Source organism: Nansenia antarctica, assembly GCF_963989245.1.
Source record: "Nansenia antarctica genome assembly, chromosome: 1".
In the NCBI taxonomy this organism is placed as follows: domain Eukaryota; kingdom Metazoa; phylum Chordata; class Actinopteri; order Argentiniformes; family Microstomatidae; genus Nansenia; species Nansenia antarctica.
Window position 1 is genome coordinate 107,770,451 of NC_137674.1, and position 17,500 is coordinate 107,787,950.

Consider the following 17,500-nt stretch of genomic DNA (forward strand, 5'->3'; position numbering starts at 1 on the left):
AGAGAGACACACAAAGAAAGACAGAGAAAGAGACAGAGAGAGACAGACAGAGACAGAGAGAGAGAGAGAGAGAGAGAGAGAGAGAGAGTGGGAGAGTATTTCTCTACTGTCCAGGCTCTTACCTCTCTATCTGGAAGACAGACAGACAGATAGAGAGACAGACAGATAGATAGACAGAGAGAGAGAGAGAGAGAGAGACAGATACCTCTCTATCTGGGACAGGAACTTGGTCTGGAAGATGCCTCGGGTCTTCAGCGTCTCAGAGATCTGACCTCGGAACAGGAAGCCTCTCCTGGTCAGGTCGATCAGGATCTGTCTGACTATCTCCCCCAGGTACATACCACTGCACATCTTCTCAAACCTGCACACACACACACACACACACACACACACACACACACACACACACACACGACCGGAGAGAACCCAACATTAAATGAATTACAAGCCAGAATGATCTGAAAGTCATCTCAGTCACTGCTATAGGCATGACATTTCAAACAAGTTAATGAGCTTCCTGGTGTTGAAGGACGGTAGCTGCCCTTGCACTGCTTTCTGTCTTTGAATCTCAAGCTTTGTACTCTCTGCTATTTGTTTTTCAGATTTTATCCCTTTTTCACCCAATTTGGTAGCCAATTTAACCCAACTTAGCATCCAATTATCCCCTGCCTATTGCATTGGATCCGCCGCCCGACCCCGTGGCCGGCAGTCCCAGAGGAGGGCGCCAGGCAGACTAGGCTGACTGGCTCCTCGAGCCCAGTACCGTTATTCCGGCACCCCAGGGGGCGGTGTTGCGCGACGGATCATAGTCCAGAAATACTCCTATACCCCCCCTCAGAAGCGGCCGGCCAATATGCCGCTTCCCGTGTGCCTCGGCCATTATCTGGATCTGGCGAGCCGGGATACGAACCCCGGCCCCGGTGGGCAGCATGCACTAGCGGCCAGTGCGTAGACCGCTACACCACCGCGGGGCCACTCTCTGCTATTTTTAATCACTATGCCTACCATCTGTCAAAGTTGTATAGATCTTGCCCGGAGAGTAAATTTATTGGACAATACTCTCCTGACGAGGCTTCGTGCCCTCGGGGATCGCTATGCTAATGGTTCTCCGCTCATGCAAGTTTGGGATTACGACGTAGGCTTCCCAAGATTAACAAGGCACCCGCCCGTCAGCTGCAAAATTCATTGGACAGATGAACCAACCCCCCGGAAAAGTTCTGCAACTTTAGAAGCCCAGCCCGAGAGATACAAAAACGCTGTGAGCCCAAGTCTTCATTAGCTTTGGCAATAGGTAGGCTCGTAGAGCAGCTAGCATGGCTTCAGAGTAACAGGTAGGCCTGTAGAGCAGCGAGCTGGCTTCAGAGTAACAGGTAGGCCTGTAGAGCAGCTAGCATGGCTTCAGAGTAACAGGTAGGCCCGTACAGCAGCGGGCTGGCATGGGTTCAGAGCCCAGAGATACGGAGCTCACAACCAGACCAAAGACAGCTAGACCCCGAGAGTCGGGTGACTCCCACTACTATCTAAGGACACACAGTACTATCTAAGGACACACAGTACTATCTAAGGACACACACATACTATCTAAGGACACACACTACTATCTAAGGACACACACTACTATCTAAGGACACACACTACTATCTAAGGACACACACTACTATCTCTCCTATGCAGCAACCGAAACAGACCCCCCCCCCCCGCGCCTTCGTGGCCCTGCAGACATGAACTCAAGGACAGCCACTACCCCTCCTTCCTCTCCTTCTTTCTCTGTGTGATATGGTGTACTTTTCTCCTCTTGGTGTATCTTTTTAATGCTGTTGATGTAAAGCACTATGAATCTCCCCTGTTGTATGAAATGTGCTATACAAATAAACTTCCATCCATCCATCCATCCATCCATCCACCCACCCATCGATCCATCCATCCATCCACCCATCCATCCATCCACCCATCCATCCATCCATCCATCCATCCATCCATCCACCTATCCATCCATCCTTCCATCCACCCACCCACCCATCTATCTATCTATCTATCCATCCAACCATCCATCCATCCACCCACCCACCCATCCACCCACCTATCCATCTATCCAACCCTCCACCCAACCATCCATCCACCCACTTATCTATCTATCTATCTATCCAACCCTCCACCCACCCACCCCTCCACCCCTCCATCCATCCACCCCTCCACCCTAGGGTTGGGTACCGAAAACCAGTACCGGTATGGTACCGGTTACTCTACATTCGGTACCTACCGAACCGAATTGCAACAGAGATTTCGGTGCCTCGTTTCGGTTCCTCTCTCGCCCCCTGGTGTCCGAAACGGACGTTACATGCAACCGCACGTGACATCGACTGTTAAAGTTCCACTCAGTGCATGTAATCCGAGACTGAATCGCTCTCAACAAGTGCGAGGCAACACGCTTGCAAAACAGTTTTGTGATTGGTCTGAATTTAGCGGGAAATATAGATTTCAGGAAATCCCTCTCCTTTGCGTCTCTCCATCACTTTAACAACGTTTTATTGGCAGGGGGAAAGAATTGGAGTCGAATTTTTATTGACAACGGATTTACATGCTGGAAAAACATGCAGCTAAAATTCAGGGAACATTTGGACAATAAGAGACACACAGAAGCTGTGGTCGCATGGTCTAATTACAGGGCAATATGCGCGGTGCAAAAATAATCTAAAATCATCACGAACAGAACGGCGGAGGTATGGGAAAACAGGGCTCATGTCGGTGTCATCAAAGGTAAAAGTTGGTTTTCTTTAACTCAGCTGATGCATTACCTTGCTGTTGATTGTTTACCGAATGCTTCATCTGACTGTCACACTGTGATTTTACTTGTGTAAACAGTTAATTAGCCCGTTTTGTGCGTGTACTCTCATGTAGGCCTACTTCATATTGATAAGCTGATAATCTTTCAGTGTGTGTGTGTGTGTGTGTGTGTGTGTGTGTGTGTATGTATGTGTGTGTATGTGACAGTCAGTCACAAGTTTATATTCTACGGATGTTGTTCAGTGCTGTATGCGCGTTCCCGGTTCTGTGTGTACTCTTGTGTACTTCATATTCAATGAGCTGATTATCTTTCACTGTGTGTGTGTGTGTGTGTCTGTCTTGGGCGGATCTGTCAGTCACATGTATATTATACGGTAACCTATGTTCAGTGCTGTAGTTCCCCATGTTCTGCTGCAGCTGTAGCATCAGGATATGTTGGTATTTGATCACCTTATATAAAACATTGCCGCTCTGCATTAATGGCGTGCACTCAGAAAATCGCGTCAGTGACCACTGATGTGAAAAATCCTGGATTTCTATACAGATTTTTTTTTAAAATCAAAAGTACCGATTTAAGTACCGTTTCGGTACCGGTACCGTTTTTAAAGTACCGATTTGGCACCGGTATCGAATAAAACCAAACGGTACCCAACCCTACTCCACCCCTCCACCTCTCCACCCCTCCACCCACCCACCCCTCCACCCCTCCACCCCTCCACCCCTCCATCCATCCACCCCTCCACCCCTCCCTCCTCGCCTCTGTTTCCCGGGGTTGAGTGAGAAGTCGTCCACGGCCCTGTCGTGTTCTGTCCTCATGTCGTCAAGGCAACCGTTGTCTCCGAAGGCGCCCCACTCCATGTTCACACACATCCTGCCCTGCTCCCCCTCCAGCATCTCCACGTTCCTCATCTCCTCCATGTAGCACGCGTTGCTGCCCGTCCCTACACACACACGCACACGCACACACACGCACAAAAAAACACCGCACACGCACGCACCATACACACACACAAACACCCCACACACACGCGCGCACACACACACACGCACCACACACACCACACAAGGCACACATGCACACGCACACACACACACACACACACACACATGCACCATACACACACACACACACAGGCAGCAACCATTAGACACCTAAACAAACATTCAGGTTGAGTCATAGTGATGGAGGTGACATCATCAGATGGCATCATCAGGTGACCTCATCAGGTGACCTCACCTGCGATCAGGCCGACCTCACAGGTAGGCTCCTCGTAGGCACAGGTCATCATGGTCCCCACGGTGTCATTAACCACTGCCACCACGTCCAGGTCAAACTCCTACACACACACACACACACACACACACACACATTAACCACCGCCACCACGTCCAGGTCAAACTCCTACACACACACACAGTCACACACACTAGGGCTGCACGATTTGGGGAAAAAATCGAATTGCGATTATTTGGACAGATATCGCGATTGCGATTAATTTGCGATTAATTTATTTTTAAATAGCAAAAAAAAAAAAAAAAAAAAAAAGGGACTTTTTGTAAAGTGTGGCCATATCTCCGGCTAGGAAGGTCGTATCAACGTGCAGTTTGTTTGTACGTCTTCAGGGGACTTAGAGGCTCCCTCCTCTAGCACCCCCACAGCCCGAGCTACATTGGGTTGCTTTAAAGTTGGGTTGCTTTAAAATCAAGCTTCAGATTAAAACATGTGATGGAGCATTACTAACCTGACTCAGGTGGTTTGTTTCACACAACCATCTAGGAAAGCTTAATTGGAAGCTGTTTGGAAAAGGGCAGGTACTTTCAAAAAATACTTGGCAGGTGATTGGATGAATCTATCTATCACCTATTTTCAGAGAGCATTACCACATGATACCATCAAACTATTAACTGCTCTAATTCTAATGCAAGGATGAGAACTTAAAAGATATGAATTGGGACAACATATTTATTTATGTTTTTTTTAAACAGCAACACCATTTTGTTTCTCTCAACAAGTGTCTTTTTTTTACGTTCATTGACGTTGACGTTCATTGACGTTGAATCCGACGCGCTGTATTGACGTATCCCATACGGGTAGTGGTGTTTCTCAACCCTCTCCTCGGGGCGCCCCAGCCGCTCCACATATTTGATCTGTTCCACCACCAGCACACCTGATTCAACTAATCAAGTCCAAAGCAATTATGATTTGGACTTGATTAGTTGAATCAGGTGTGCTGGTGGTGGAACAGATCAAATATGTGGAGCGGCTGGGGCGCCCCGAGGAGAGGGTTGAGAAACACATAGTGAGTTGGACTTGTGATCGGAAGGTTGTGAGTTCAAATCCCGCCTGAAACCACACCACTACTAGTGTGCCCTTGAGTAAGGCACTTAGCCCTCAGTTACTCCAGGGGGAATGTCCCTGTAATTCGTATTTGTAAATCGCTTTGGATTAAAAAAGAGTCTGCTAAATGGCAAAAAAAAAAAAAAAAAATCGCAGGCAAATCGCAGGCTTTGCGATTAGCTAATCGCGACATTTCAAATCGCGATTTCGATTTAAAATCGATTAATCGTGCAGCCCTAACACACACACACACATATTAACCACCGCCACCACGTATACTCCTACACACACACACACACACACACACACACACACACACACACACACATTAACCACTGCCACCACGTCCAGGTCAAACTCCTACACACACACACACACACACACATTAACCACCGCCACCACGTCCAGGTCAAACTCCTCCACACACACACACACACACATACATACATTTACCACCGTCACGACATCCAGGTCAAACTCCTACACACACAGACACACACACACACAAATGGTAAATAGACTGACTTATATAGAGCTTTATTCCAAAGCGCTTTACAACGGCCTCTCATTCACCCATTCACACATTCACACACCAATGGTGGCAAGCTACCATGCAAGGCGCCGGCCCGCTCATTGGGAGCAATTTGGGGTTCAGTGTCTTGCCCAAGGATACCTCGACATGTGGCCAGCCCGGTTTCAAACCACCGATCTGCCGACCTTGCGATCATTAGACGCCGGCTCTACCTCCTGCGCCACACACACACACACACACAGTGTTCAATGAGTGTGTACATACATAAACTAAAAATTAAGAGACCATTCCAAATCAGCATCTCTACATGTATGGCAGCGGTATGATTAAGTGATCACCTGAACCGAATCTTCAGAAAAGGAAAAGTATAAAAAAAAACACTGCTGTGGTCATCACTATGCTCTTGCAATAGGACCAGCTGGATGGTTAAAACGGTGTAGAGAAAGTTGAAAAGAAGGTCAAGAACAAGGTCAAGCTACAAGGTAGACCCCCCCAACAAAGGAGCAGTGGCTGGGCGTTGTGGAAGAGATATTCTACCATGGAGCGATTCACATTTAGATTCAGGGTGCAGGAAGTAAGGCTTGAAAGGAAATGGGAGAAGTGGATCGATTACAGAGGGGAGAGAGTTGACACCACTAGCCTTGAGGTTTGAATCGGAGAACCCATATGCTGTTTTTTATGTATTTTTCCTTTGCTTCATTGTGTTTTTGTATAAAGGAAACATTTTAATAAAAATGTAATTATTTTTAAAAAAAAGAACAAGGTCAAGCAGCAGATGTTGGGGACAACAAAGATACAGACCGGCAGAGGGCGGAAATTAGACCGGATTGGACTGTAGAGGACTGGAGGAAGGTCATCTTCTCAGCTTTGCCCCACACCTGGTAGTCTAATGGTTAGACGGAGACCTGGAGAGGCCTACAAGCCACAGTGTCTCACACCCACTGTGACATTTGTTGGAGGATCTGTAATAATCCCCTGACCTCAGTTGACCCCTGATCCCAGATGACCAATGACCCCAGATGATTCCTGACCCCAGATAAATGGACTGACTCATACAGCGCCTTATTCCAAAGCGCTTTACAACGGCCTCTCATTCACCCATTCACACACACATTCACACACCAATGGCGACAAGCTACCATGCAAGGCGCCGGCCCGCTCATTGGGAGCAATTTTGGGGTTAAGTATCTTGCCCAAGGACACTTTGACATGTGGCCAGCTGGGGCTTGAACCACCGATCTGCCAACCTTGCGATCATAAGACGCCGGCTCTACCTCCTGCGCCACAGCCGCCCCAGATTACCCCTGACGACCCCAGATGACCTCAGATGAGCCCAGATGACCCCTGATCCCAGATGACCCCAGAAGGTCCTAGATGACCCCTGATCCCAGATGACCCCAGATGACCCCTGACCCCAGATGACCCCAGGTGACCTCTCACCTCCCTGCGTTTGATGGCGTCCCTCAGCAGCCCCACCACGTCTTCACCCTCACAGTCTGTGGCCTTGAAGCCCTTCGTCCACGTCAGCAGGATGCCCTGAACACACACACACACACACACACACACACAGCATGTTAGACACACACACACACACACACAGCATGTTAGACACACACAGACACACACACAGCATGTTAGACACACACAGACACAGACACACACACACACACACACACACACAGACACACAGAGCATGTTAGACATACACACACACACACACACACACAAACACAGCATGTTAGACACACACAGACACAGACACACACACACACAAACACAGCATGTTAGACACACACAGACACAGACACGCACACACACACAAACACAGCATGTTAGACACACACAGACACAGACACACACACACACAGAGCATGTTAGACTTAGACATACACACACACACAAACACAGCATGTTAGATACACACACACACACACGCAGACAGACAGACAGACAGACAGGCAGACAGGAAGTGGGGGTCTCACAGCGTCGAGGCTGGTCTGCCTGCAGGGGAAGGAGAAGGTGAAGCCCAGAGGAAGACGAGTGTTCTTCATCCCCATGTAGTCCAGGAAGTCAGAGATGCACTGAACGATGTGGTCAAACAGCTGCACCACAACACAGGAAGTACACGTTACACAACAACCACAACACAGGAAGTAGATGTTACACAACAACCACAACACAGGAAGTAGACGTTACACAACAACCACAACACAGGAAGTCATGTTACACAGTGTTAATTTCCACCCTCCCTCCCCCCCCTCCCTCCTCTCCCCCCCCCCCTCCCCCTCACCTCCTCCCCCGTGCCCTGCATGACCTCCAGGGGGATGGCGTAGATCTTGTTGTGCATCTCCACGGTCCTCCTCTTCCCGCTGCGGATCTTCACCAGCAGAACCCGGAAGTTGGTCCCTCCCAGGTCCAGAGCCAGGAAGTCACCGTGTTCTGAGATCACACACACACACACACACACACACACAATCAGACACACGTGCGGACGTAGCTGGCCAGCATCTTCACCCATCCCTCTCCACTCCCTCCTCTCTCCCCTGCCGCCCCACCCTCACCTGATCCGTCGGGGGTGGTCCGGACGTAGCTAGGCAGCATCTTCACGGTGGCCTGGTCCTGACTCTCCCTCCCCAGGCCGTTCTGGATCTCCACCCTCATCCTCTGCTTCACCTGGGAGTAACATCACCAATATCCATCCATATCCATCAATATCCATCAATGACAATCAATAACAATCAATATTAATCAATATCTATCAATATATATCAATATATATCAATATCAACATCAATATATATCAATATCCATCAAGGACAATCAATAACAATCAATATTAATCAATATCTATCCATATCTATCAATATATATCAATATCAGCATCAATATATATCAATATCCATCAATGACAATCAATAACAATCAATATTAATCAATATCTAACAATATCAATCAATATATAACAATATCAATCCATATCTATCAATATACCACATCAATATCTATCAATATCAATCAATATCCATCAATATCCATCCATATCCATCAATGACAATCAATAACAATCAATACAAATCAATATCAATCAATATCCATCAATACTAATCAATATCCAACAATATCCATCAATATCCATCAATACCAATGAATATCTATCAATATCAATCCATATCTATCAATATCAATCCATATCTATCAATATACCACATCAATATCTATCAATATCAATCCATATCTATTAATATCAATCCATATCTATCAATATACCACATCAATATCAATCCATATCTATCAATATCTATCAATATACCACATCAATATCTATCAATATCAATCCATATCTATCAATATACCACACCAATATCTATCAATATACCACATCAATATCTATCAATATCTATCAATATCTATCAATACCAATCAATATTAATCAATGTCAATCAATATTAATCAATATCCATCAATATCTATCATTATAGCACATCAGAGTCATTCCATCTATGTTGTCAGTACAGGTCCATCAACCTTGGCCCTAGGCCCCACCTCTAGCAGCTGGTCATTGGTCAGCCGGTACTCTGCCAGGGTCTCAGTGATCTGACGGCATTGGTCGGCCAGCCGGTAGGCCACCGCCGTAACCATGGCAGCCCCTTTGCTGCTGCCGCTCTCTGACAGGAGAAAACGGACGTCCGTCTCTGGAACGAGACGCCTCACGGCCTTATGGAGCCGCCGCGCATACCTGGAGACACCAGAAAGAGAGAGACAGTTATCTATCTGTCTGTCTGTCTGTCTATCATACCTGGAGACACCAGAGAGAGAGAGACGGTTATCTATCTGTCTGTCTGTCTATCATACCTGGAGACACCAGAGAGAGAGAGACAGTTATCTATCTGTCTGTCTGTCTGTCTATCTATCTATCTATCTATCATACCTGAAGACACCAGAGAGAGAGAGAGGTTATCTATCTGTCTGTCTGTCTGTCTGTCTGTCTATATATCATACCTGGAGACACCAGAGAGAGAGAGGTTATCTATCTGTCTGTCTGTCTGTCTGTCTATATATCATACCTGGAGACACCAGAGAGGGAGAGAGACGGTTATCTGTCTGTCTGTCTGTCTGCCTATCTGTTTGTCTATCTATATACCTGGAGACACCAGAGAGAGAGAGATGGTTATCTATCCATCTGTCTGTCTGTCTGTCTGTCTGTCTGTCTGTCTGTCAATCTATCCATCTATCTATCTATCTATCTTCCCTCCCTCCCTCCCTCCCTCCTCACTGGGGGTGCATCTTGTAGAGTTAGCCTTCCTTCCCTCCCTCCCTCCCTCCCCTCCCCCCCGCTCCTCACTGAGGGTGCATCTTGTAGAGTGAGCCGTCGATCCCCACGGTGGTCTTGAGTCGCGGCGTTCCCTTGTTGTCCTTCAGCCGCGCCAAGATGGCCGCCAGTGTGGCGGCGATGAGGTTGGCGGAGCGGAAGGTGACGACGCTGCAGACGTGCTGCACGGCCACGCAGTCGTCAGCTGACGGCTCCACGCCGAGGCGACCCAAGATCTCCTTCGCCTTGCTGAGGCCTTCCTTACTCCTGGGGACATGGAGGGGTCAGGGGTTAGTCAGGCCCTGCTTACTCCTGGGGACATGGAGGGGTCAGGGGTTAGTCAGGCCCTCCTTACTCCTGGGGGCATGGAGGGGTCAGGGGTTAGTCAGGCCCTCCAGGGGACATGGAGGGATCAGGGGTTAGTCAGGCCCTGCTTACTCCTAGGGACATGGAGGGATCAGGGGTTAGTCACGCCCTCCTGGGGACATGGAGGGGTTAGTCACGCCCTCCTTACTCCTGGGGACATGGAGGGGTCAGGGGTTAGTCAGGCCCTCCTTACTCCTGGGGACATGGAGGGGTTAGTCAGGCCCTCCTTACTCCTGGGGACATGGAGGGGTCAGAGGTTAGTCAGGCCCTTCTGGGGACATGCAGGGGTCAGGGGTTAGTCAGGCCCTCCTTATTCCTGGGGACATGGAGGGGTCAGGGGTTAGTCAGGCCCTCCTGGGGACATGGAGGGGTCAGGGGTTAGTCAGGCCCTCCTTACTCCTGGGGACATGGAGGGGTCAGGGGTTAGTCAGGCCCTCCTTACTCCTGGGGACAGAGGGATCGGGGGTTAGTCAGGCCCTCCTTACTCCTGGGGACATGGAGGGGTCAGGGGTTAGTCAGGCCCTCCTGGGGACATGGAGGGGTCAGGGGTTAGTCAGGCCCTCCTTATTCCTGGGGACATGGAGGGAGTCAGGGGTTAGTCAGGCCCTCCTGGGGACATGGAGGGGTCAGCGGTTAGTCAGGCCCTCCTTATTCCTGGGGACATGGAGGGAGTCAGGGGTTAGTCAGGCCCTCCTCATGTCCAGGGGGTGTACTTGTACATCAAGCCGCCTCACGCTACGGAAACAGGAAAGAGGCTCCTGCTCCTATGGGCCATTAGGCTCGAGAACCATTGGTTCTCAAGGCTACTTTCCTCACACTTCGTACACTGGCACAGAGTGAGAGCAGAAAGCGAAACATCTGACAGCTAGCCTGTTAGCCAACTTAGCTAGTGTTGTGGATTTAAGTGATTCTTAGTCGATTGAGTAGAACTTATAAAGCACAAAGAGCTTAAATCAATTGACTCAAATGCGGCCTTTTATTAAGCAAAGTTACATGAGCACAGAGAGAATATCGCAGTCAAAAAGCCTCCCCCGTGGGGCGGGACACACATTTATAGAAATGTCCTTGGTCATGAGATCACTATTCTTGGGAACCAATAATTTAGTGTCCGCACAACTAGTTATTGCGCAACAAGGTATTGGCACTGTCCACAGCACTGGCGGACTCAAGGGGGGGCAGGGGGGGCGAGTGCCCCTCCTGGTGCCCCCACGGTAGAAAAAGTCTGTCTTAAGTGCCCTTTTGAGTATCAAAAATGCCCTTTTGAGTGTCGTAAATGAGAGGACGTGCCCTATTGGTGCCCCTCCAATGGTCTAAACTTGACCATGTGCCCCCAAAGTTGAGAAACGTCACACTAAAGTGCCCTTTTGAGTGGCAAAATTAGAGGATGTGCCCTATTGGCTGCCCTTCCAATGGTCTGAACTTGACCATGTGCACTGATGGGGTCCCATGTTGTGCAGTAGGTGCCCTTTTTTTCTTTTCGCCCCTGCCCTTCAAACAGCCTGAGTCCGCCACTGGTCCACAGGCAGAATTGTTAACTGCGCCACAGAATTGGCACATCTGTCCAGGAAGGAAAGGGGGGGGGTGTGCTCCATGATTGCTAAATTTCAATTCTCAGCATATTGGATATAAAACTACAACACTAGCCTGTTAGCCTGTTAGCCTGTTAGCCTGCTACCCAACAGCAGTACTGTTTCATGCCAACAAAGTACAGGAAAATACCACAATGGCTAGCTGCGAGGTAGCTCATCGCCCAGCATGGAAAACTCTTATGGTAACTATTAACTCTTTGACTGCCAGCCATGTTCAGAGCGGAGAGCTCCACACTGCCAGACTTTTGGGGCATTTTCGCTGAACTTTGAAGACCCACCAAATATTGACTTTTCGGACTACATAAACATTGAACATATCTACCAAAACTTTAGACTCTCTTCTTTCATCAGAAAAAGAAAGTTTGTTTCTAGCCTCTTTGAGTGTTTAGAAATCGGCCGTAGAACATAGGGTGGTTTCAGCAAAAACACCTGATTTTGACCAATAAACAGAGAAAACGAGCTTTTTCTGCAGAACTTTTTTATTTTTATTTTTTTTCTGCACTTTTTCTGTATCATCCGACTCTGAACTGTTTGAAGAGTCGCGCGATGGCCGCGATGCTCCGCGATGCTCCGCAATGCTCCGCGCCGCGTTTGGCACATACCCTGATCCGTTTCGCCATTACTACAACCCACAGCAAGCCACTTCCTTCTCCAGGCTTTTATCGAACTACTGCCCCCATCTGGGACCGAAATACATTACACCCAAGTCTGAAATTCACTCGCTAGGTGTAGAACATGTCAATAACGCGATCCCCGCGGATTTTTTTTTCTTTTCTATAAGACGCCAATTGGCGTCTTTGGCAGTCAACGTTACTATTCTATAAGACGCCAATTGGCGTCTTTGGCAGTCAATTAACGAGTGCCTCATTAAAGATGCAGGGGTAATGTGTACAGAGAAAATTCAAGAATTCGACAACGTCAGTATGTTCAGAAGAACAGTTGCCCGATGAGTCGAAGACCTGTCAGCTAACTTAACACTAGAACAGCCATGCATTTTTACCTACTAAAAGAGCCGCCTCTGGGGTCAAATGAGACCCCCTTTTTACAATGCTCAAGCTGCTATTTACACACAACGACCACTAGTTGGCCGCTTGTAAATTAGCCTGCCTCCTACACAGAAAATCTGCAAAACAGCTTTATATTAGTTTATCCTGATGTGATTTTGAAAATGTAAGGATGCTGGGTGGTAGAACGCACATATCTAGGAAAAGTCATGAAAGGAGGGTCCTGAAATTTGATCAAGTGCAAAGATATAACATTTTTCTTTACTCCCCTCATGGCTGATTAAGTTGTTAAAACAGCAAGTGTCGTGCCCCGCGGTGGTGTAGCGGTCTAAGCACTGGCCACTAGTGCAAGCTGCCCACCGGGGACTGGGATCGAATCCCAGCTCGCCAGATCCGGATACGGCCGGGGCACACACGGGGGGCGGCATATTGGGCTGCCGCTCCCGAGGGCGGTATAGGAGTATTTCCGGACAAGGATCCGTCGCGCAACACCGCCCCCTGGGTGCCGGAATAACAGTGCTGGGCTCGAGGAGCCAGTCAGCTAGTCTGCCTGGCGGCCTCCTCTGGGACTGCCGGCCACGGGGTCGTGCGGCGGATCCTACGCAATAGGCAGGGGATAATTGGATGCTAGGTTGGGTTCAATTGGCTACCAAATTGGGTGAAAAAGGGATAAAATCTGAAAAAACTAATTATTAAAACAGCAAGTGTCAGACAAAGTGTCAGACATGACTGAACAAAAGCCGAGAAGAACAAAGTTGAACCAGGATGTTCCAACAAGACTAGCTCCTGGTGCTCCAGCTATTCTTCAGTCCAAAGCCCAACCTCACTGCTGTTCCCATCATCGGTGAGTTAAACATGGTAAGGTTTGCCCATCCCTGCTATAGAGGGATCAGGCTTTAGTCAGGCCCTTCTTACTCCTAAACACATGGAGGGACCAGGCTTTAGTCAGGCCCTCCTGGTGGATGCTTACTTCTCCATGGCAGAGATGTGTCTGGTCTCCAGCTTGCCCTTGGTGAGCAGCTCCGGGGTGATCCTGCCCTCGAACAGGAAGCCCTGCTTGGCCATCTTCACCAGGATCAACCTGACCAGCTCCCCCATGTACATCCCACTCACCATCTTCTCAAACCTGGACACACACACACACACACACACACACACACACACACACACAAACACAGTGTTAACAGTTGTTTCCCTGTGCATGCCGGCATGTCAGTGACATAAATCAGAAACAGTAATGGACCCAGAATGGACCCCTGGGGCACCCCACATGTCACCTCCATGACCCCTGAAAGGTGTGTGTGTGTGTGTGTGTGTGTGTGTGTGTGTGTGTGTGTCTCACAGCTGTTTCCCAGGGTTCAGTGAACCTCTGTCGATCTCTCTGTCGAACTCGGTCCTGAGGTCCTCCAGCGACCCGTCGTCTCCGAAGGCTCCCCACTCTGTGTTCACACACATCCTGCCCTCGTCCCCCTCCACCAGGTCCACATGACGCAGCTCCTCCATGTAGCACGCGTTGGTGCCTGTACCTGGACACACACACACACACACACACGGACACAGACACAGTGTTACACTTGGTCTATGTGACGCAGAGTGATAAGTGTATTGTTGCGTTAGCGTCAGTTTGAAGAGAGCCAGCCAATGGGAGAGAATTGTGTCGCTAGCCAATAGGGAGAGAGTTGTGTCGCTAGCCAATAGGGAGAGAGTTGTGTCGCTAGCCAATAGGGAGAGAGTTGTGTACCTATGATCATTCCGACTTCACATCGCTGGTCGTCAAAACCACCCGTCATCATAGTTCCTACAGTGTCGTTTACCACGGCCATGATGTCAGCCTCATAGTCCTGAAACACACACACACACACACACACACACACGGAAATCACACCCTGGCCATTCCTTTGTGATTGTAACGTCTCACACCTTGTCCTGTTGGGAATGATATTTAAGGAGAGGGACAGAGGTGTTCTGGGAGTTTTGTGTTAGTCCTGTCACATGCGCCATTCTCACGTGTGTCCTAGACCTAGACCTGCTTTGAAGCTGTTGATATGGTTGATATGATCGATAGTCTGTCACACAGGCAAAGCATTGAAAATCATTATTAACCATGAAATGTCTTTTGGAGTCAGATATGACGTGACGTTAAGTTGCGCTGTGGTAATGATATACCAATTAACGAAAATAACGAATAAATAACTAAATGATGTACCAAAGAATATGGCGGCAGTGGGCGGACATAGCAACCGTGACGTCATGTTCCCGAGAACAATCCACATCTCCTTCTTTCCATTTAGCCACTGAGGTAACGGTGAAAGTTACCAACACACACTCCTGAGAAAGCATGCACGGAGATGCAGCTTATCCAAAATGAAAGTAATTTATGAAACTAAACTCCGGTTGACTTTTCTATAAAAATATATATATATCAATGACGAACTCAAAATAAATACAAAACAAGTATTTCTCATTCGGGTAATCCGAATCCAGTTCCATACAGGTAATACCAATATAGTTACAATGTCATGTGGTCTGTGCGCTGCATGACCCAGTAAACAAAGAGTCCAAAAGACGTCCTCAGGGAAGCCGGAATGTGGGTTCAGATGACGTCTTTCTAGGACGTCCAGACCTCCTAAAGACGTCATCTGGACGTCCTAGAAAGACGTAATCTGAACCCACATTCCGGCTTCCCTGAGGACGTCTTTTGGACTCTTTGTTTACTGGGGAGTTGCCTTGTGCCTGTTACCTTGTGCGATGTTTGCATTGCCTGTGCCCTTGTGAGATCACCTTGTGTGGTCGGAAAATTATAAGCTCTCCTCAAACAGTGCACAAACAGTCATTTCAGGCACTATGCGACCATCCTACCAGTCACTCACAGTAATTAGGTCAGTATCAGCTAGATGACCAATCGCTACGTCCTTAAAGGTACATAATACATACTACAAGATCAAAAAGGTCAACAAAACATTTCATAAACATATTTAATATTTATATCCTCAGGATATAAACACAAAATATATCATTCATAGGTTTTCTCAATCAAACTAAAAATATATATATTTTAATATGGCTCCAACAGCCATGTTAGACTGTCAGGGGTCAGGGTTAGTGGTTAGGGTCAGGGTCAGGTTTAGGTTTAGGTTCAGGGTCAGGTTTAGGTTCAGGGGTTAGGTTCAGGGTCAGGGTCAGGGTTAGGGTTAGGGTCAGGGGTTAGGGTCAGGGTTAGAGTCAGGGTCAGGATCAGAGTCAGGGTTAGGGTCAGGATCAGGGTCAGGGTCAGGGGTCAGGTTTAGGGTCAGGGTTAGGATCAGGGTCAGAGGAGTGACACCTACCCCTCGTTTCTTAATGGCCTTGTTGAGCAGCTTGACCACGTCCATGCCCTCCACACCGCTGGCCTTGAAACGCTTAGTCCACGTCAGCAGGTAGCTCTGAGACACACACACACACACACACACACAGACCTTAAAATCTGTCTAGTCTAGATAGATAGTCAGAGACAGACAGACAGACAGAGAGAGAGACACACAGACAGACAGACAGACAGACAGACAGACAGAGAGAGAGACAAACAGACAGACAGACACGCAGGCAGACAGACAGACAGACAGGCAGGCAGACAGGCAGGCAGACAGACAGGCAGACAGACAGACAGAGAGACAGGCAGACAGACAGACAGGCAGACTGGCAGACAGACAGACAGGCAGGCAGACAGACAGACAGACAAGCAGGCAGGCAGACAGACAGGCAGGCAGACAGACAGAGAGACAGGCAGAGAGACAGACAGGCAGACTGGCAGACAGACAGACAGGCAGGGCTCTCACCTCGTCCAGCTTGGTCTGCTGACAGGGGAAGGAGAAGGTGAACCCGACCGGAAGCTTCTTGTCCTTGATGTTCTGCTTCTCCATGAAGTCTCCCAGACACTCTGCTACATGGTCAAACAGCTGAGGAGAGACCAGCTCATCAACACAGCTGCGTGTGTGTGTGTGTGTGTGTGTGTGTGTGTGTGTGCCCGTCTGTGTGTATGTTGTGTATGTGTATGTGTCTGTGTGTATGTTTCTCTGTGTGTGTGTGTGTGTGTGTGTGTGTGTGTGTGTGTGTGTGTGCCCGTGAGTGTGTGTGTGTGTATGTGTATGTGTGTGTGTGCATGTTTCTCTGTGTGTGTATGTCTCTGTGTGTGTGTGTGTTTGTGTGTGTATGTCTCTCTCTGTCTGTGTGTGTGTGTGTGTGTGTGTGTGTGTGTGTGTGTACCTGCGTGCCGCTGCCGTGTATGATGTCCTCGGGGGTGTCGTAGACCTGCGTCTGCATCTGCACCGTCTGCTTGTTGCCCTGCGACACCTGGACCCTCAGGATGCGGAACGCCGACCCGCCCAGGTCCAGAGAGATGAAGTCCCCCTTCTCTGTTACACACACACACACACAGACACAGACACAGACACAGACACAGACACAGACACACACACACACACACACACACACACACACACACACACACACACACACACACACACACACACACACACACACACACAGACACAGACACAGAAACACACACGCTTTACTACAGCAGGGTTGGGTTGGTGGCAG

The 17,500-nt window shown here is 48.6% G+C and overlaps 1 protein-coding gene across 1 annotated transcript in view; it reads right to left on the bottom strand.

Moving 5' to 3' along the window:
• Positions 1-17,500, bottom strand: part of LOC308169688 (hexokinase-1-like) — a gene marked incomplete at both ends in the record, with an annotated part of 24,601 nt that overhangs the window by 1,399 nt on the left and 5,702 nt on the right. Inside the window, 15 exons of the mRNA XM_080544410.1 lie at positions 206-361; positions 3,542-3,725; positions 4,022-4,121; positions 7,095-7,190; positions 7,637-7,756; positions 7,945-8,093; positions 8,216-8,327; positions 9,198-9,390; positions 9,997-10,230; positions 13,893-14,048; positions 14,265-14,448; positions 14,664-14,763; positions 16,249-16,344; positions 16,738-16,857; positions 17,165-17,313. Coding sequence (XP_080400536.1) covers positions 206-361; positions 3,542-3,725; positions 4,022-4,121; positions 7,095-7,190; positions 7,637-7,756; positions 7,945-8,093; positions 8,216-8,327; positions 9,198-9,390; positions 9,997-10,230; positions 13,893-14,048; positions 14,265-14,448; positions 14,664-14,763; positions 16,249-16,344; positions 16,738-16,857; positions 17,165-17,313 — 2,149 coding nt within the window. The remainder of the gene's footprint in view (positions 1-205; positions 362-3,541; positions 3,726-4,021; positions 4,122-7,094; positions 7,191-7,636; positions 7,757-7,944; positions 8,094-8,215; positions 8,328-9,197; positions 9,391-9,996; positions 10,231-13,892; positions 14,049-14,264; positions 14,449-14,663; positions 14,764-16,248; positions 16,345-16,737; positions 16,858-17,164; positions 17,314-17,500) is intronic.